The sequence below is a fragment of the Nannospalax galili genome, unplaced genomic scaffold (genome assembly GCF_000622305.1).
Source record: "Nannospalax galili isolate Female #2095 unplaced genomic scaffold, S.galili_v1.0 scaffold51, whole genome shotgun sequence".
NCBI classification, from domain to species: Eukaryota; Metazoa; Chordata; class Mammalia; order Rodentia; family Spalacidae; genus Nannospalax; species Nannospalax galili.
The window spans coordinates 966,871-988,927 of NW_008329521.1; the positions used below are offsets into that span (position 1 = coordinate 966,871).

Below are 22,057 nucleotides of genomic sequence, written 5' to 3' on the forward strand. Positions count from 1 at the left end.
CCTATTTTCTACTCTATATGATTTAAGGTATGAGGCCTTATGTTGAGGACCTTGATCCATTTTGAGTTGAGTTTTGTGAATGGTAAAATATAGAGATCATCTATTATTCTACATGATGTTATCCTGTTTTATCAGCACAATTTTTTGAATATGCTGCATTTTCTCCAATGTGTAATTTTTTGGCTCCTTTGTCAAAAATCAGCTGACTCTAAATGCTTGTACTGAAACCTCAGTCCTTAATTTTATTCCACTGATCAATATGTCTGTATTTATGCCATGCTGTTTTTATTACTATAGCTCTGTAGTGCAAGTTGAGACCAGGGATGGTAATGCCTCCAGCAGTTCTTTTTCTTTAGAATTATTTTGGCTGTCCTGGATTAGTTATATTTCCATATGAAAGTTGAGATTATGTTTTTCAATTTCTGTGAAGACTTTTTTTGTAATTTTAATGGATATTGCATTGAATTTGTAGATTGCTTTTTGTTTAAATGGCCATTTTCAAAATATTAATCCTACCAATCCATGATCTCCGTAGGGGGGCCTTTCCATCATCTGGAATCTTCTTCCATTTCTTCCTTCAGCATCTTAATTTTTTTAATTTTTTAAAATTATTCATTTAATGACCACATACCTAGAAGAAGCATTTCATTACAAAGCATTGACATATTCAATAACAACTTTCTGAGCTAAGATGCATCTTTTTCAAAATTAGCCGCAAATCCCTAGGTTTACAGTCGAATTATTATAGTTATACAATATTGTACTCAGTATAAACGCTATAATTATTAACCTCTGGGACATGCTGAAAGCAGTCCTTGGAGGGAAGTTTATAGCTCTAAGTGCCTACATCAAAAAATCGGAAAGAACACAGATAAATGACTTAACATTGCAACTCAAGACACTTGAAAAGCAACAGCAAACGAAACCCAAACCAAGCAGACAAGAAGAAATAACAAAAATCAGGGCAGAAATTAATGAAATTGAAAGAAGAGAACAATACAAGAATCAGCAAATCCAAGAGCTGGTTCTTTGAAAAGATAATCAAGATTGACAGACCTCTAGCCCAGTTAACCAAAAGAAAGAAAGAGCACCTCCAAATCAACAAAATCAGAGATGAAAGGGCAACATCACAATAGAGATCGAGAACATTATAAGGGAATACTTTAAAAACCTATAGGCCACTAAATTTGAAACCCTAAAAGAAAAGGACGGGTACCTAAAAGCACAGGAACCACCAAAACTAAACCAAGAAGAGATTAACAGCTTAAATAGACATATAACACAAAAAGAAATTGAAACAGTAATGCAAAACCTCTGAACTAAAAAAGTCCAGGACCAGATGATTTACAGCAGAATTCTATCAGACATTTAAAGAAGATCTACATCCAATACTACTTAATTTATTCAAAAAGATAGAAATGGACGGAGAACTTCCAAATTCCTTCTATGAAGCCAGCATCACTCTAATACCAAAGCCAGGTAAAGACACAACCAGAAAAGAAAACTATAGACCCATATCCTTAATGAACATAGATGCAAAAATTCTCAACAAGATACTTGCAAACCACATACAGACACACATCAAGAAGATCACCCACCATGATCAAGTCGGCTTTATCCCAGAGATGCAGGGATGGTTCAATATACATAATTAAAGCCATATATAACAAATCCACAGCCAACTTCATTCTACATTATTCTGTGATGTTTGTTCTTGAGTATGTTTAAGTAGTAGATTACACTTATTGATTTACTTATGTAGAACCATCCCTGCATTTCTGGGATGAAGCCAACCTGATCATGGTGGATAATGTTTCTGAAATGCTATTACATTAGGTTTGAAAATATTTTATTGAGAATTTTTGCATCTATGTTCATCAGAGAGATTGGTCGGTAATTTTCATTTTGTTGCTGTTGGATCTTCATATGGTTTTGGTAGTAGGGTAATATTCGCTTCATGAAAAGAATTCTGGAGTGTTATTTCATTTTCTATTTTATGGACTAATTTGAGGATTATTGATATCAGTTCTTCTTTGAAGGTCTGGTAAAATTCTGTGCCTTATCTGTTTTGTACTTGGCTCATTTGTCTTGGATTTTAAATTGCTGCATCTCTCTCATGGGTTGCTACGTGTCTGCTTAAATTTTTATGACATTTTGATTTAATGTTGGTGGGGAGTACCTATCTAAAACTTCATGCACTTCTCTTAGATTTTCTAGGTTAGTAGAATGTATTTTTAAAGTATGTCTTCATGAATTTCTGAATTTTCTCAGTGGCTGATTGTAATGCTTCCAATTTGATCTCTGAGTTGTAAATTTTGGGTCATTATACTCTTCTTTGATTAATTTGGCTAACGGTTTTTCAGTCATGCTCATCTTTTCAAGGAAGTGACTCTGTTACAGTGATTCTTTGCATTGTTTCCTAGTTTTCCTAGTTTTACATTGTTTCTCTAGTTTTACTCCTTTGTAGTCAGATAGAATGCTGAATGATATTTCAATTTTCATAAATTTGCAGAGACTTGATTTATGTACTGATATATGGTCAGTTTTGGAGAAATCCCATGGGCTGCTGAGAGGAAAGTGTATTTTTGGTGTTTGGCAGATCATTTAACTCCAGGTTTTCTCTATTTATTGTATGTCTTGTTAACCTGTCCTTTGGTGGCCATGATGTTTTAAAGTCACCCACTATCACAGTGTTATAGTTAATGTTTGATTTTACATCTAATAATCTTACTTTTATGAAATTTGATATCCCTGTGGGTGGTGCGTATGTTTAGGGTTATAGTAACTTCCTCTTATAATTTCCCTTTAATGAGCACAAAGTGACCTTCCCTTTCTCTTCAGAATAGTTTTAGGTTGAAATCTATTTTTTTAATAGTAGTATAGATATACATGAGTGATTCTAAGTTCCATTTTCTTGGAATATCTTTTTTTCCCCTCTTTTGTTGATCATTAGTGAATTGTGTTTCTAGGAGTTTGCAAATCAATGGTCCTGGTTTCTAATCCAATTTAATTAGCCTGTATCTTCCTTCTGGTGAGCTGAGACCATTAATATTGAGTTTTTAATTGAAAAATGTTTATTACTCCCTGTTATTTTGGTACTGTATTACTGTTTTCTTTTTTAATATTTTATTTATGATTTATTTTTTGTTTGTATGAGTGTATTGTCTGCATGTGTATAAGTGTACCCGTGTTGTGCAATGCCCTTGGAGGTCAGAAGAAGGCATCAGATCCCCTGGAACTGGAGTTACAGATGGTTGTTAGTCACCATGTGGATGCTGGGAGTCGAAGCTGGATCCTCTGCAAGAGTTGTTAGTGTTCTTAACCACTGAGCCATGACTCCAGCCCCCAAGAACTGTTTTCTTAGATCTGTTTTGGTTGACTGTTCTGAGATTATTTATTTATTCTTTGTGCCCTCTTGGAGTGTTTAATCACAACAGATAGTTTTGCTGGACATAGTAGTATGGATTGGAATCTGTTTTATCATGACTTATATGAAATTCATCCCATGTTCTTCTGACTTTCATAGCTCCACTGAAAAGTGAGCTGTTATTCTGATTTGCCTGCATTTACATATGACTTGCTCTTTCTCTCACACAGCTTTCAATTTTTTTTTTTTTTTTGACTATTATTTACTGTGGTGAGTTTCTTTTCTGTCTCTGTCTACTTGGGGCTCCATAAGCCTCTTGTACCTTGACAGGTGTCTCTTCCCTTAAACTTGGTCCATTTTCTGCTGATTTTTAATAATAATATTTTCTGTGCCCGAGACCTGGGTTTGTTTCCTTTCTCTTATTCATATGATTCATATGTTGGTCTTTTGACAGTGCCCCAGAAACCCTTCATATTCACTTCTTGGTTTATTTTAGATTTGACGTTTTATTTGATTAAGTAAACCATTTCCCCAAGTTTGTCTTCAAGATCTGATATTGTTACATTTCCTCCACTTTCGTTTAACTTTTTTGTCATACACACACACACACACACACACACACACACACACACACACACACAAACCAGCACGCTCTGAAACCATTATTTCAACTTTTATTTCCATTTGACTTTTCTTCAGTGATTCTATTTCTTTACTGAATTCTAGTTTCATGTCTTGAATCATTTTAGTTATTTCATAAAATTCTTTATGTTTTCACAGTCTTCATTTGCTAATATCTGTAGGAGAAATATTATCTTGGTTATTCCTGTTGTTTGTATTTTTTGTTGAAACCTTAGCATATGGACTTGTGTTATTGGTGGTGTTTCTTGGTATAGGTAGATGTTGTCATCTTTGTTGTCTGGTTATTTGTACCTTTTTTTCCTGTTTTTCCCATCTTATTGGACTGTAGTCCATCTGATTACTGCTTGGTGTTCAGTTGGGGACCTACTTAATGTTGATATGAAAATAGGGTGCAAGAAGTGGTCTCAGTTACACTAAGGAGAGGTACAAATTTTGAATTGAAATGCCAGGAAATAGCAAGGTGGGCTGGGTGGTTACTTGGTGAACAGATTGGCTTATAGGTTAGGCAGAGAGAATTCACACGTCTTGGGGAGAAAGGATCCTAGAAACGTGAGCAAATCTAAATGCAAAGGTTAGAAACAGATCCCAGTAGCATGAGAGTGTCTTGGCAGGGTTGAGACGGTGATGCTGGACCAGGGAGGTGGGAGAAAGGAGACTTACCCGGGCATATCTGGGTAAGCTCCTGGATCTCATCATCTAAAAAAGCCCTAATAGAGCAGAGAAGGCTGGTATAAGGATTTGTGGGAAGGAAATATGCCAAAGTGAGACTCAGAAGCCCCAGAAGAGTCCAAGGGTCTTGGCAGGGCTGAGCTCATGGAGGAAAGGAGACTTAGAAAGACAGGTTAGTGTAGATTCTGGTAACCCCAGGTCCACAATGATCCTAAAAAAAGGAGAAGTAGTGCAAGGACATGTGTCCCTACATAATTTCTTATGGGATGAAGGAAATTAAGGATGAATGGTGAGTGGAAGGGTTAGAAAGAAAAATTCATTCCCATAAAAATACACAGCATAATCAACTGGAGAGCTTAATTCTGAATTCTCATGCATTCTGTTTGATTACTGACCAAAAATATTACAGGTTAGCAATGGACCACAAATCAGACTCTACAGACTGCTTTGTTTATATAGTGGAGCATATTGAATTGGAAGAGGGAATGGAAGGAGCTGTGGATGAGGGGTCTAAATACTATCAAACTATAATGTATGAAAAACTTTAAAATGATAAATTTTTCAAAGCGTTAAGCTACTCTATGTTAATATTTTGGCCAAATTTTCTTATTGTATTCTTTGAGGAATTTTGCTCTTTCTAGACAAAATACATTTATATATTGACATGCAGAATAATTATTGAACATTTTTGTTTAGTTTGTGGCTGTTATTTTTCTAGAAATTGTTTAGCCAGATGTGAATCTTCACTGTTTTCTTTTTGCGACTTTGTATTTTCACCTAAAATATGCTTATTTTATTCATCTAATTGTCTTTTCTGCATTGTTTGGCAGAAATTGCAAGTGACTCCTTGTTCTGAATGTGTGGAGAAAAAAGCCCCAGAGAAACAATCAGCCAACTTTGATGGAAATCCAGTTAGAGAAGAAAAAATACTGTGAACAACAGACACAGCATCAAAAGTTCTCAATTTCTATTGTCTTCACAGTTTTTAAACTAGATGCTTGAAGGAAATACTATGTTTCTAAAGCATGCAACTTTTCCAAAATTTTATGTAACTTTGTAACATAGACTACAAAATTTCCAAAAGATTCCAGACCAATTATGAACATTAGCAATAATCTAATGAAGAGAATTTCTGCTGTCATACATCTTTAAATGTAATCACTAAGTTACCCAGTATAAATTGGTCTGTTTTGAGCTAAAATGCAACTATAACACTTTCTTCTTGGTCTTTGGATGGGTATACAGTATGTTTATGGTCTAGTTGCTAATATCAACAGGAGGATGATCAACATAAGTTCCCAGTACTTTTAGAATCCAAGTCCCAGGCATATGTTGAAGGCCTTCTTCCACAGTAGCCAGCTGAGACCATTCCTTCAAAGGTTGGAATCTGCTGCCCAAATACATTATTTTTAGGCATTAATGGTTGTACCCATCAATTTGAAGTAATAACCATTTTGTATGAATTATATCGTTAATTCTGCCTGATTAGGTTACTTATCAGAATCCATTACTTATATGTGATATGATGTTCATGTAGATTTTTGAGTATGAAAGATGGATTTCTGTCAAAATTCTTAAAATTTTACAGACTTTATGTATATTTGGTGATATTGTTTCAAATTTGGAATCAGGGTGTCTAAAGCACGAGCATAACGTTTTCCCAATGTTTGACAATGGATTGTATAATGGGGAGAAAGTTATGGAAGAATAGCATGCAAGGTAGCCACAGATATTTCAGAATGGGTATTTGATGAATGCAAATAGCCAGGAATCTAAAACCAGTAAACTTTAATAAGCAAAACAAATTCATGAATTTTTAAACCTTGAAGATAGGATAGTATATGATTTTCACTATTCAAAGTGCCAACATGGGCATAATAAAAAAACTGAACATATAATCAAGAAAAATGGGTACTTGATTAATAATCTACTACAGCCTCAACTTGGTACAGAAAAGTGAATGAAGTCAGGGAGTTCACATTGAGTATACCTAATTCCTCTGTTTAAATATATTTAGAGAATTCAGAAAATATTAAACACGTGATTTAAGAGAATGAATCTGTCAAGCCCCAATTAACACCCATAGAGTCAAAATAGATTAACATGAATCTGTAACAAGTGTAAGTGTTTAATTTTCAGAATACCATATATGTGGACACAGTGGCATATTTAAAGATATGCAGTGAGCTCAAGAATTGAACAGTATCATCAACAACCAAAGCAATATCATGGTTTATGTATTCTACTTGAAAAGTAGAATGCATTCTTTATCAGTATTATTGCACATCAGGTCTTTCCTAAGAGAAGTAATTCTAGAGGTGATCCATAGGTAAATTGGCCTAGATAATATATGATTAGTATCCAGAATTCCAATTCAGTCCATCCCCAGTTTCTTAATAATTTAATAGATTTACAGATGTCCAATTTATTAAGACAATATCACTTGTAGCCTGTGCTGGCTTCAATATTACTATAAAGCGGAGTATGAATTTGAACCTCTGATCCTCTTCCTTCCACCTCCCAAGTGCTGGGAGTTGCAGGTAGTGAATTTGAATCATCATAATATATTTTCCTCTTTAACATAACCTTACACATCCACAGGGTTCTCTGTAGGATATTTGTTATAGTATTTGCCTCTATATTAAACAAACAAACAAAAAACAACCCTGGGACTCAATAGATGACTACATAGTTAAGAGCACTGCATCCTTTAGTAAATGAGTAGAGTTCACTTCTCAGTACCCAAACGACTGCTAACAACTATCTATAACTACAGTTAAAGGAAATTTGATTATCTCTTCTGACCTCAGTGAGCATTGTATTCACATGGTGTGCTTGCACACATGCAAATATAACACTCATATACAGAAAATAAAAGTAAATTTAAAATGAAAAAACAGGAGATTTTTATAACTATTTTAAAGGAACATTACAGGCACTCCTTTTTCCTTTCAATTGTTAAGTAGGTTGTTCTTTAATATGATTTATGACTATTTGTGATGAATGAATTTTATTTTCCTCTCTCTAGTTATCTTAGACTTTTATTTGCTTTGAGATGGGATCAGAGAGGCTTAAACTGATTTACTTCTATATGCAGTTGCTCTTTACAAGATAGACATCATCTTGCATTCTTACCTAGCAGTGTTACAAATAATGCTGTTTTTGAAAGTTTGCTGTTGAGACACTGACCATTCTCATATGGTAAGGACATTAACTGAAGGAATGACAATACAAAGTGTGATTCTGTCAGGTACTTGGATGTTAAGTGAAGAAATACAATTTATATTTTACAGAATGGAAATTGATTCTTCTTCAAACCCTACCATAGTTTCTGATGAAATAAAAACTGTCCTCCAACAATAAGAATAATTTTTCTCTATTTTAAAATACTAATTAAATTTAAAATTTTATTAAATATGATGTATTCATTTGTAAATTAGAAATTTGTTTTGAGTCTTCTCTTTCACTTTATGTTCATAAAATATGTCAATTGAAGTTGTGCCTAGGATTTGTGAGCCCTTAATGAGCACTAACTTTCTGTCTAAGAAGTTCTTAGAAGAGTGATGTTAGTCACCCATTTAGATGCAGATGTCTTTGTAATTTAAAAAAATCTAAATGCTAAATATACCACTAGCTAGCATTTTTCTGTCTGAACAGTTACTTAGCATCATACTGCTATTTTACTCTTGATTCTGTTTCATAAAATATACTACATTACATATACTTTTGTGTAGAGTAGACATTTACTGTTTTAGGTGGAAAAAGCATATACCTGGATAGAAACTAAATTTGTGAACTTTGCTACAATGGAATCCTTTATTTTTATAGCTCAGGTAGTATAATTAGCACTAACTGCATCAGAGGTAGGAAATAATGATTGCAGGCATGACAGTGAGCTGGCAGAATGTTCATGATGCTTGTATGTAGGGGACAGTATCTCAGTCATGAATAGTCTCAAGTCCCTAAGCTCTGTATCCATCTGGATTTTAACAAATAATATTATTGGTCAAGTGAAAAATAAAAAGTGCTAAAAAGTGGCCTATTTTTGTTCAATAAAGATTTGTTACAAAGATCACAATGTATTTTACCTCATGAAACTTGTTGGAACAGAAAATAGTGGCTTGTTTCTGTATATTAGAACCCAGGATTGAGTTTGAAATATCATACTGGAAGTTTCTTTAATTTCTTTGATAATTTTTGAGAAGTCTTTCAATGTTTTTTTTTAATTTTATGTTTATGAGTGTATTTCCTACATGTATTAAGTATGCTCGTTCCATGCAATAACATGTCAGATTCTCCATAGCTGGAGTTACAAACATTTGTTAGCCAACATGTGGATGCTGTGAACTGAACTGGGGCTCTCTGCAAGAGCAGTCACTGCTCCTGATGGCTCAGCTATCTCTCTAGCCCCAAGTCTTTTATGTTTTAGATAATTTTCAAAATAGCATTAGTAGGATAGAGACTTGGTCTTTTAAAAATTATTACATTTTCTTTTGACTTTTCATTGAGAATTGCTACATATGCTTAGGGGGCACAATGTGATGTTTTGATCTGATCATAAAGTGAGAAGCCATCACTGCAAGATTCACACATGCCACTGAACTATGATGAAAAATTTAAGAGGCTGCAGTAGTAAGAACAAACAACTAGGGAAGCAAGATGCAGAGCTGCTATGAAAAACACAATGAGATAGAGGCTTTTACAAAGAGAAACAATCATGTCTGTTTATTTCACATCTGTTTTTCTCTTATCTTTACAGTACCTTTATCTATGTAAAGGATCTCTAGACCTAGGTCTGTGGCTTTAGGCAGGGTGGCCTCATTGTGAAACATAGGTCAATGTAATAAGCATATGGTGACACACCACTTAATGACAGGGTGCCTTCTAAGCTATGCATCATTAGACATCATCACTGGGTGAACAGAACATTGTGCACGTACGGACATCTAACTGGTATCGCTTACTATACCTGCTTAGTCTATCCTACATAAGATACCATTCCCAAGCTATGAACCTGCAAACATTCATGCTTAATTTACCTGATTTAAGCTATCAGTTCCAAACTACAACCCTCTCCAACATAATACTGCTCTGAACCATGAAGGTACTCGGAACACAGTGATTAGTATTAGAGCTTCTAAAATACTTCTAAAGAGAAAAAAGTAAATGTACAAAAATTAAGGAATTTTGTTGCATTTTAATATTACTGATTGGCCCATAGGCTGTAGTCTACGAACATGCTTCCCTTGCATAAATGATCATTCACTGAACAAGACATCACTCTCAGGTACATGATACATGATTTCATGCCACAGAGAATTTGAGTTTCTTAAGTTGCATCTGTGACACACAGTTTATATTTGCAGGTCAATTGAAGTCTTTTAGACTCAGTGTCTTAATCTCTGGAGTCTTAAATGATTAGAATGAAATCCTTTTCATTTACAATGAGGGAGAACTAGCCCTTAGAAATATCTTAAGGGCTGTTTATCAGGTGAAAACACCCAGAAGCATCATCATAGATTCCACAAAACCCTCATTTTTATCTAAAAACTTCTCTCCTTCGTAGCAGTCATTTCTTGTAATATACGTTGTTTCTTGGTTTCTCTTTGCTTTGCTTTGTTGTGTTTAGTATCAGCATTATCTCGCATTAGACTCCGGAGTCCTGGGAGTACAGATTTGTGCCTCCATGCCTGCATATATTGTTTTTATTTTTGTGTATGTATGTGTGCGCGCGCGCGCGCACACACACACACACACGCCACAGCACCCGTGTGGCAATCAGAGGACATCTTACAAGAATCAGTTCTCCCCTTCCACCATGTGGATTCTGGGATGGAACTCAAGTCCTCAGGCTTGGCAGCAAGTGCTCTAACCTTTTCAGCTGCCTCATCTGCCATCTTAATCAAGAATATCTAAGCCCAGAGTGATCTGAAAATGAGAGCATCCATGACATCTATGGCTCATTCTATGCTTATTTAGTCTGCCAGTCATCATTTGATAAATATGTTTTGTGATGTATTTAATTACAAGCAATGGAAATAATTACACCAATACACTGACTATATAACCTTGTTGCTCATAATTTTTTTACTTGAATATTCACAGGAATCTTTGCAACAAGACAGTGTTAATATTGCTATTCAATATATGAGAAAATAAACAATATTTAAATTTTATCTCCAGGATTATACACCAGTGATAGGAAGAGAAAGAATGCCAGCCAAGAAGTCAGCATTGAATCTGTGTGCTTAGTGCTGTAGCACAAAGCCCCTGTGGACAAGGCCAGAGCACTGCCTCATGGAACCCAAAATATTGACAAAGGTGAATGAAGCATATAGGGAGGTGTGTGATTTCAAATGCAAACCTGACATTTTCCTCTTCTCCTGGACTGAGCGTGAATTCTGGGCATTGACATTGAGTCCTCTGTCAGAGCGAAAAGAGACAATGCCCCAGACTCTGCAGTAGGAACCACCCACTTGTTCCCTGGTCCCTCACTGTGCAGCCTGCTTCTGCAAGGGGGTACAATCAAAGAACTATGTGTTCATTGAATTATGTGTTGAAGTCAGTAAAGATGTTAATGTAAATTTTGAAAAATCCAACTTACTTTCAATTGTCTTGGAGGAATTGATAAACATTTAAAAGAAATTTATCTTTTTTATTGTATTGATCCAAATGCTTTCAAGCAGAAAAGAATGGATTGATCAATCTTTTAAGAATATTTTTAAAATATTTTATTATTTTTATTTTATATGTATGTGTGTACTGCCTACATGTAGGTAAGTGCACCCATGTTGTGCAATGCCCACGGAAGACAGAAGAGACTGTCGGATCCCCTGGAACTGGAGTTACGGACAGTTAGCTGCCATGTGGGTGCCAGGATTCAAACCCGGGTCTTCTGCAAGAACAGTTAGTGTTCTTAACTACTAGCCATCTCTCCAGCCCCTGGACTGATCAATTTTATGTTGTTTGCAGAAAGGAGCATCTGTCCCATTATGGCCTAGGTTAATGAAGAAAAGGGCAAAACTTAATTGGCTTAACATGGATTTCAATAATTGGAAAGATTGGGAAGATGATTCAGATGAAGACATGTCTAATTTTGATCAGTTCTCTAAGGTGATGGGCCATATAGGTGGTGATGAGGTTGCAGATTTACCAGAAGTAGATGGAGTAGGTGATGATTCACAAGACAAGTGATGAAAAATGCCAGATCTGGAGTAAGGAAGGTTATCATTGCCTGGATTTTGAGAAAGAAAAATAACTTCTCTGCAAGATTTGATAATTGAGAAAATTATGGAGTTCATAGCTCTAAAGGCTCCATTTGCCTTCTTTAAACTATTTTTTCAACCTGTTTGTTTTAAGGCTTCACCAAAGATTGATAATATGCAATTTTAGGGGGCAATTTTATGTCAGCTAAGGCAATATCCTATGCATGAACATTTCCCAGACTTAATGAAGCTGTTGAGATTCTAGGCAATTGATACAAGAGTTGTGATAAGTGAAAACATTTCACGTATGTTTCCTTCACTTCATAGCATAGTTACTGACACGATAGGAAGTTCTCAGATTAGGAAAAAATAATTAAATTTTAGATTCTAGAATATGGACTTTAAACTGCCTGAAACAAATTGGTTGCTATCTTAAACTGAAAACTTGCCATTCCTCTGATGTATCCTTCAGGATTGTTCCACTAAAGTTTTGTTTTTCGAAAAAGAAGGATACTTCACATCATTGTACTTAAGTGACCATTTGTCAATGGTCCAGGGTGTCTTAGCTAAAATTAGTGAATGCCCTAATTTAGATTTTTAAAAAAGTCTCAATTTATGTTCATGACAGTGGGGGCTGTTTTAAATGTCTACATTTTTCTAATAAACTGTTGGAAGATTAAAAAATTAAACCCTAAAATCCTTTCTACAGGCTATCACCCAGTAATGGTAGGGGTGTCAAAATACAGCTGAGCTGTGCGAAAGGTAGGAATAATGGAATAATATTGACTAATGCGCTGCTTAAGTTCTGAAATTTGAAAAGTAAAATATTACAGTATTTTCAGTACTAACAAGATTTAAATGTGGGCACTTGGACTCGAACTATCAGATAGCTGTGAGTTAGTGCTGTGTGAAACTGAGAAGCACCAAATCAGAGAATCATTGCTTCACTTTTCCTTCCCTCTGTGGTATGATGTGAGGCACAGAAGACCCTCAAATACATGTCTCCTTCACTTAAATCCCCATCTCAGACTTAAAGACCTCCCCGACCCTAGTCCTCTGCTCCTAGTACTCTCTCTTCTCTCTCTTGCCCCCTCTATTTTTTAATGGAATTATATCATTTTTAAAAATATTTCTATTAGTTCTTTGAGATTTTCATACAATTAATTATGATTGTTATCCTGCTTCAACCAGTTCCTCCCAAATCCACCCTCCTTCCTTACCCACCCAACTTGGTATCCTCATTTTCCTTTTTAAGCCCATCAAGTCCAATTTGTGCTGCCCGTATACACTTGCCTGTGGGGCCGTCTACTGAAGCATGGCAACCTACAAGGGGCTACAGGTGAAGAGCACTGGCAGTTCCTCTTTCAGCAGCTATCAGTGCCAATATCTCTAGAGAAAGTGATGGGACTTTGCTTTTTTTATTTTTTATTTTCTTTTATTGGTTTAGTTTGGGCTTGGCCAGGTCTTATGTACACTGGAACAGGAACTGTGGGTTCATATGTGAAACTGCCCTCAGGTGTGTAAAACACATGTCCTTGTGTTCATCCACCTCCTCTGGCTGTTAAATCTTTCTATGCCCGTTTCTGCAGTGATCCCTGAGCCTTGGGATGAGGGGTGTAATATAGATGCACCATTTAGGAATGAGGACTCCACAGTCTCTCACTCTCTGCACATTGACCAGTTTTGTGTCTCTGAATTATGCTCCATCTACTTTTAAAAGTAGACGCTTCTCTGATAATGTTTGAGAGCTGCACTAATCTACAAGTATAACAATTTGTCATTAGGAGTTGGTGTAATGCTATGTCCATTTTGCAGAATAACAGTAGTTTCTCCCGGCCTGTGACCTGCCTAATCACAGGTTCTTATCCCCAATAAAGGTGATAATCATGAATTTCTTTTTGTGAAGTAAATATTTTTTTTAACTTTTTGCTTATTATTTTCATTTTATGTGTATCAGTGCATGTATATGTGTGCACCTGTGGAGGTCAGAAGAGGGTGCTGAATCCCCTGGAACTGGAGTTCCAGAAGATTGCTGGCTACCATGTACATGCTGGTATTTGAACCTGGGTCCTCTGCAAGAGCAGTCAGTGTTCTTAACCATGGAGCCATCTCTCCAGCCCTGTGAAGCAAATTTAAATCCAATCAGAAGGTAGTTGATTACTCCCATAACATATGCACTACTACTGCACCAGTTGGCATGCTTTGCCATGCAAGGCAATATTCCAGCTAACAGAGTTCACAGCTTGATAAGATTGATGACTAATTTTCTTCTCTGGTGGTGCACACAGGACTTCTGCATGACTTTAATCCTAGCACAAAGGGAGGGGCAGGTCTGGTCTATAGAAGAAGTTCCAGGCCAGCCAGGGTTAGTGCGACTCTGTCTCAAAAACAAAACAGTTTACTTTTCTTTGTTTGTTCCCCTCATGCTTGCTCTCCATGTCCTGACCAGTATTTACCAAAATAATTTTAAATACAATTATCTGTGGTGTAGTCATGACATTTGCCCCTTTCTCAAATCAAGCAAATATCCATCACTGGGCATCTTATTCCTCGCATTCCTAAGGTATCTGACTGATCCCTTTGCAAATGGGATTCTGCACCTTGCCATGTACAGACACTAGCTTCTTGGAAACAACATATCATGTAGAGGGCTCATTTCCAAATATCAAATATTATTTGAAGTTTCTGTAAGTAGCCATTAACCTCCACTTAGTTAATACTGAATGAATTTACTTCCCCAGACAATATCGCTACCGAGGATGAGAGCAGGGATCCTGACTCAAGCTGAACTGTAACTTGATTTCTGAGAGGAGGCGCTCATTCCAAACAAATCTGGAGGGATACCCAACAGCTGGACCCAAATGGAGTTAAGAGGAAGCATCCCAATATAAAAGGATGACTGTCAAATTACCATATTTGCAATAACAGGGTAACAAATCCCTCAAGAAAACTCAATTTGACATCTTTCTTGTTCTTTTTTCTTGGTCTTCCAAGAAAACAAACTTACTTGAATTAGAAATCTCTACCGACAGCCCTTTATGCCTCTCCCAGGAATGTCCTAAGTATACAGTCAGTGGCCACTTGTTACAGAACACAAACTTTGACGTGCCTTGTTTCCCACATGAAGAAATGTTCTGCTGACAGTATTCTCATGGAAACCACTGGGAGTGTTTTAGCTTAGGTGATTTTAACAAGAAGAAGAAGAGGAGGAGGAGGGAGAAATGAACACATTGTTAATTCATCACTACGATGTCTGAAACGCACCCCATTGAATTGGTACAGCTATGTAAAATGGACATGTTTGCTCAATGTCTCTCCAGCCACCTATTACACATAAAAATGTATCGATAGTGACTACTTGCTCAATTCACATTACAAGTCTGAAAAGATATGAGACAGGTAGTAACTGTTCTTTTGTCATCATCAACTTGAAGAAATTAGCTCGAGTGTCCTTGGAACATGTCATAGAACTGCCTCATCCTGGGCTGCTGAGTTCATTCCCTGCTAAATTCTTTCCCTTGCTCTGCTTCTCTTTCTATTCTTATGCTTCTTGATTTAACGGAGAGATTCTATCAGCACTGCAGATCTGTGTCGGTATAGTGCATGTCCAGTGTGTTTGCATCAAAACTGCTGTGCTAATTCAGATTGTGCAATTGGACACACTGAATTAGAATACCAAATCAGCCATTTGATGCAGATAACCACCTCTGTTTGGAATGGCAGAGAGTTATTTATTTGCTAGCCCTGTTAGTTCATTACAGTTATACCTTGACACAGGAGTGACATTTTGGGGATGTTATGTGGAGGCAGGAAAGCAGGGGCTTCTCTCAGAATAGTTCTGTATGCACAAAGCCTCAGAACAAATATACAAATTATACTGACTATAATTAAAACAGAGTTAGTGAAAGAAAACGGGGTAGTTATCCTAGATGGTGTTAACTGTGGCTGAACAGGGGCCAAGGTGTCTGGGAGGAGGTTAAGAAAGGGATAAGATACAGGAAGGCTCTATTTCATCTTTCCCAAATGGAGATAGGACATTCATCTGACAGGACTTGAGTCTGAGTCCTTCAGTCATGGATTACTCTGAGATCAATACAATTCTGAGTGCCACAATCTGCTTAGGAAGACACACTTTGCATAGGTTCTGCCTTCTTTGCTGTTCAAAGTAGAGAGCTGTATCATTGCAATGTGTGCTCTTAGGTTCTATTTGGAATTGGAATAAATACAGTGAGATACATGCCTGTAAATTGCAGAACAAGCAGCCAGTGTTAAATGTCTCTTTCTCGAGGTCTGCAGGGCTTCCCATAATTGTTTTCCAGGCAACCAGAGGACAGATCTATTTATTGACTCATGCTGAGCAGCAGGTTCCACAAACACCCACTTCAGTAGTAACCAGGTCAATAATCACTGGGGCAATATGTGAAAATGTGAGCAAGCCATGCAGACTTTCTTTCCCCTGAATGGTCCAGTTTGCTTGGACTACAAGTAAATATTGTGGTAATAGAAGGTTCCTAAAAGTAATTCTGAGAAGGTTTATTAAGCTGGGTATCAACTTGATGCCTTAAACACTCTGCTTCCAGGCCAAATCACTATTCACTGCATAGGTACGTCTAGTCATAGTATGTTCAGAATAGCAGGTGGGCTGCAAAACAGCTCATAAGCAAATGCTGTGCAGGCAGATTCTGTGCATTAAATGGTTCAGCATTTTGTTAACTGTTTTCATTAGTCTATTTTTCTATTGCTATAAATAAATAACATAGACTGGTTAATTTAAAAAGAATAAATGTTATTTAGCTTGGAATTCTAGAGGCCAGGAGATCCACATCTGATAAGGGTTTTATAGCCAGTCCAGGCATCATAATTCAAGACATAGCATGAAGACTCACTTGATCCTTGCTTCCCATTTATGCACTAATGCCATTGTAGGGCAACAACTAACTCTACTTACTTTTCAAAGACTTAATTTCTAAATAGCATTGACACATAAGTTGTTTTTTAAGTCTCAGATTGAGAACTGAAGAGGACAAACACCTTTAGCATATCAACTAAAACTAACAAAATATACTGCAAGATACACAATTTAAATTTAGTATTGAATGGATCACACAAATTAGGCATAAAGGCATTTAGTAAGCACTAGTTCTGTTTTAAAGATGTCTACCTCTATTCACCCATCAATCATCTATCATTTCTATCATCTATCTATCTATCTATCTATCTATCTATCATCTATCTATCATCTATCTATCATCTATCATCTATCTTTCTGTCTGTCTATCATCTATCTATCATCTATCTATCTATCTATCATCTATCTATCATCATCTCTCTATCATCTCTATCATCTATCTATCATCTATCTATCTATATAGCTAATCTATCTATCTATCATCTATCATCTATCATCTATCTATCTATCTATCTATCTATCATCTATCATCTATCTTTCTGTCTGTCTATCATCTATCTATCATCTATCATCTATATCCATCCATCCATCATCCATCTATCTATCTATCTATCTATCTATCTATCTGTCTATCTATCTATATCATCTATCTATCATCTCATCATCATCATTATCATCTATCTATCATCTATCTATCATCTATCTATCATCTATCTATCTATCTATCATATATCTATCATCATCTCTCTATCACCTCTATCTATCATCTATCTATCATCTATCATCTATCTATCTATATAGCTAATCTATCTATCTAATCGATGTTCTTCAACACTAAGCAATATACTTGTAGGGCATTGATCTATCTATCTATCTATCTATCTATCTATCATCTATCTATCATCATCTATCTTCTATCATCTTCAAAAGAATTAGGTAAAGAAATGGAAGCTCTGATTGTTTTAAGATGCCCATACATTGAAATGAAGAATAAGAAAGCTATCATGAATGTTTAGCTAGACATGTGCTCTGTCTCTCTGTCTCCCCGTGTCTCTTCCCCTCTCCTCAGTCTTCCTTATTGGAGTTTGACAATGTATTCAGTGGGCAAGAGATACAGTTTCTCTTGCTTCTAAATAAATTGTTAATTTTTATGACCTAAAAAAACAGCAAAAAATTGATTTGTATAGACACCCCTATGCTCATCTCAGATTTATTTTACTTTCTTTTATTTATTTGTATTTTTTTAAAATGACCTCTCCCTGTAGCCCCAGCTGTCCTGGAACTCACTATGTATGTAGATCAGGCTAGCCTTAGTCTCACAAAGATCTACCTACCTCTGCCTCCTAAGTACTGAGATTAAAGGCTTGTGCTACCACTCTGGGCTGTTAATTTCATTTTTAATTTAACTTTTCTTTAGTGTTTTCTTTATTATTTACGTCTATGAGTGTATTACCTTCATGTATATAAATAAGTGTTCCCATGTTGTGTAATGCCCATGGAGGTCAACAGAAGGTGTTGGGTACCCTGGAACTGGAGTTACAAATGGTTGTTATCCACATGTGAGTGCTGGGAATTGAACCCAAGTTAGTTTTTCTTTAAACAGAGTCTCATGTAGCCTACTCTGACTTCAATCCCTTAATCATTCTGTATACCTGAAGAATACCTTGAGCTTCCAAAACTTTCAGCCTCGAACTTCTATGTGATGGGATTAAAATTGTATATTTCCATGGCTAGTTTAAGCACTCTTGGCAGTCTAATCAGGGCTTCAATCATACTAGCCAGACAATCCTCCAACTGAGCTGTATCAGCAAATGCCAAATTATAGTTCTTTTTGTAAATATTTTATTTATTTTTATTTTATGTGTATGAGTGTATTGCCTGCGTGTACGTGAGTGCACCCCTGTTGTGCAACACTGTGGAGGTCAGAAGAGAGTGTAAGATTCCTCTGGAATTGGAGTTAAGGATGGCTTGTAGCCACCATGTGGGTGCTGGGAAGACCCAGGCAGTGCTCTTAACTGCTGAGCCATCTTTCCAGCCCAGCCAAAACATATTTCTTAAGATAAATAATGATTGCAGATAATATTTTAATTTTTTATTGAGATTTTTAAATTTCATACAACATTTCCCATTCAAATCCAGACCCATTCCCCCACCCATGCCTTCCCCATGGCCTGATCAAACCCTATGCACTCTGCCATACATGTTGAATCCTATTCATTCAGGTGTTTGTACCAAAATGTCCTTCAGTGTAAATGTGTCCACCGTAGTCTAATCAGCCCATCCAGTGGTCATATGTAAGACATACTCTCCTCACTCAGGAACAATCAGTCTCAAACAGTTCTCAATCCAGTGCTTGTCCACCACCTTCTTCTCACCTCCCCCTGGGACCTTGTTTACTGGAACTGATATGGGTCCCAAGCTTGATGCCACCACCACTGCCACAGGATCACATGAGAGCAAGCCTCCAGTGGACTGGACACCTCCAACTCCCTGTGTTCATGAACCAGAAGGCATGACTCTCTGCCTCCTCTTCTGCAATGGTCCCTGAGCCATAGGTGGGTGAGGTTCCATATAGGAGTCCCATCCTCTACAGTCTGTTATTCTCCCAAACTTGGCCAGTTGTGGCCTTCTGTATGCATCACACTCTGATGTACATGGAAGCCTCAGTTGTGAGAGTTGAGGGGTGCATTAGCCCACTCTCTAACCCTTATTCCACTATGTTCCATGAGACTTAGTTGAAGAAATTTGACTGCAGATGTGTCACCTAGTCCTAGGCACCTCCCAGATATATGTTCTCTGTGCCTGACCAGATGTGCAACTCTGCAGTAGCCTCCATCTATTGCAAAAAGAAGTTTATTTGATGAGTTCTGTATGACATTCTTGTCATTCTAAGGGAGGTCTCTTCTGTCTAGCACTGTGTTCCTGCCAAGCAGTTCCCAGGTATATACATGAATTAATGTTCAGACTCTCCATGTGCATTTCTCATAGGGTTTCTAAGGGATCACTTTTCCCTCTAGATTTCCTAGTCCCCCTGGGATTCACTCATCTACACTATTTTTTCTCCAATTAGCTTCCCTCCTCCCTCCCTCCCTAGTCACAGTGTCCCCATTATCCTCCCCCTCCCCCCAATATGTCCTGACTCCTGCCGTCTTTTCTCTCCTGACTTACCTCCCTCCCCTACACCTTAGTCCCCTGCATGTCCCTCCCTCCCCTCCTCCCTGCCAATTACTCCCACTTTTTCCACCTCCCTCAGGTGACATCTGTTCCCTACTGTCCCCCTTTCAGGTTGTTTCTTGTCCTTTACCTCCAGGTATCCTTTCCCTTTACCTGGCTCCTCATGTTACATCAGAGTTTATACAGTGCCATATAAGGGACTGGTGCTAGAATTCACAAATGAGAGAGAACATATGTCACTTGCTTTTCTATGTTTGTGTTACTTCCCTTAGTTTACTTAGTATAACTCTCTCTAGCTCCATCCATTTACCTGCAAATTTTAGTGCTAAGTAGAACTCCATTGAGTCGATGTACCAAATTTTCATTAACTATTTGTCAGTTCAGGGACATTACTATTGTTTCCATTTCTTAGCTATTGTGAAGAGAGCAGCAACAAACATGGTTGTACAGGTATCTCTACAGTATGATGAGTCCTTTGGGTATGTGTCAAGGAGTGGTACCACTGGATCATATGGTAGGTTCATTTTTTATGTTTTGAGGGTTCTCCACACTGCTTTTCATAGTGGCTTTATGAGTTTACATTCCTACCAGCAGTGAATGAGTGTTCTTCTCTTGCCACATCCTCTCCAACATTTGGAGTCTTTCATTCTCTTGATCTTTGCCAATCTGTCTGGGGTAAGAAGGAATCTTAAAGTGGATTTTATCAGCATTTCTCTAATGACTAAGGACGTGGAGGGCTTTTTAAGGTGCTTCTTAGCCGTTTTAATTTCTAGTTGGTGAAGATTTTTCTCCCACTCAGTGGGTTCCTCTTCCCTTTCTTGGTTGTTTCTTTTGCTGTACATAAACCTTGTAATTTAACAAGGTCCCACTTACTGATTGTTGACCTTAGTGCCTGAGCAGCAGGTGTCCGATTTAGAAAATCCTTTCCTACACCCATATCTCAGAGGGTGCTGCCTATGTTGTTTTCTAGCAGTTTCCATGTTTCAGGTTTTATATGGAGGTCTTTGATCCATTTGACTTTTGTGCAGGGTGAAAGATAAGGTTTAAGGTTCATTTCTGCAGGTGGAGATCCAGTTTTGCCAGCACCATTTGTTGAATATTCTATCTTTCTTCCATTGTGTGTTCTTACACCTTTGTTGGGTATCAGGTGGCTGAAATTATATGAACTCATGTTTGGGTCTTCTATTGTGTTCTGTTGATCTATGTGTCTATTTTTGTGCCAGTACCGTGCTGTTTTTATGACTATAGCTCTTTAATATAATTTGAGATCTGGTATTTTGATAACTCCAACATTGTTCTTTTTAATCAAGATTGTTTTGGCTAGGTGGGGTCTTTTGTGATTCCACATGGATTTTAGAATGATTTTTTTCAAGCGCTGTGAAGAATGTCATGGATATTTTGATTGGGATTGCATTGAATCTATAAATTGCTTTTAGCAAGATGGTTATTTTCACAGTATTGATTCTACCACTCCAGGAGCATGGTAGGTATTTCCATCTCCTAATGTCTTCCTCAAATCTTTCTTTAGAGTTTTGAATTTTTCATTGTAGAGATCTTTAATTTCTTTGGTTAGGTTTATTCCTAAATATTTTTTTGAGGCTATTGCAAATGTGAGGGTTTCCTCAAGTGCTTTTTTTCTGATTATTTGTTATTGGTATGTAGAAAGGTTACTGATTTTTGTAAGTTGATTTTGTATCCTGCTACTTTACTGAAAATATTAATCATTTCCAACAGTTTTCTAATGGAATATTAGGGATCGCTTATGTATAATAACCTATCATCTGCAAATAGGGATAATTTGACCTCTTCTTTTCCAATTGGTATTTCTTTAATTTCTTTCTCTTGTCTTATTGCTCTTACAAGAGTTTCAAGCATTATATTGAAAAGGAGTGGAGATAGTGGAGAGCCCTGTCTGGTTCCTGATTTTAATGGGCATGCTTCAAGTTTTTCTACATTTAGGATGATGTTGGCTATGGGTTTGTTGTATCTAGTATTAATTATGTTGAGGTATGTTCCCTCCAGACCAATTCCTTCTAAGCTGTTTAACATGATAGCATGTTGGATTTTGTCAAATGTCTCTTCTATATCTAT

General features: G+C 36.8%; 1 protein-coding gene and 1 pseudogene across 2 annotated transcripts in view; both read left to right on the forward strand.

Annotated features, from left to right (window-relative positions):
* Nucleotides 1-8,715, forward strand: part of Luzp2 (leucine zipper protein 2) — a 464,711-nt gene extending 455,996 nt beyond the window's left edge. For both annotated transcript variants that reach the window (XM_008837762.3, XM_008837753.2), the window contains exon 12: nt 5,509-8,715. In XM_008837762.3, the coding sequence (XP_008835984.1) occupies nt 5,509-5,613 (105 nt within the window). In that variant the 3' untranslated portion in view covers nt 5,614-8,715. The remainder of the gene's footprint in view (nt 1-5,508) is intronic.
* Nucleotides 8,716-9,776: 1,061 nt separating this feature from the next.
* On the forward strand, nt 9,777-11,896 carry LOC103737964 (annotated as a pseudogene).
* Nucleotides 11,897-22,057: the final 10,161 nt, after the last annotated feature.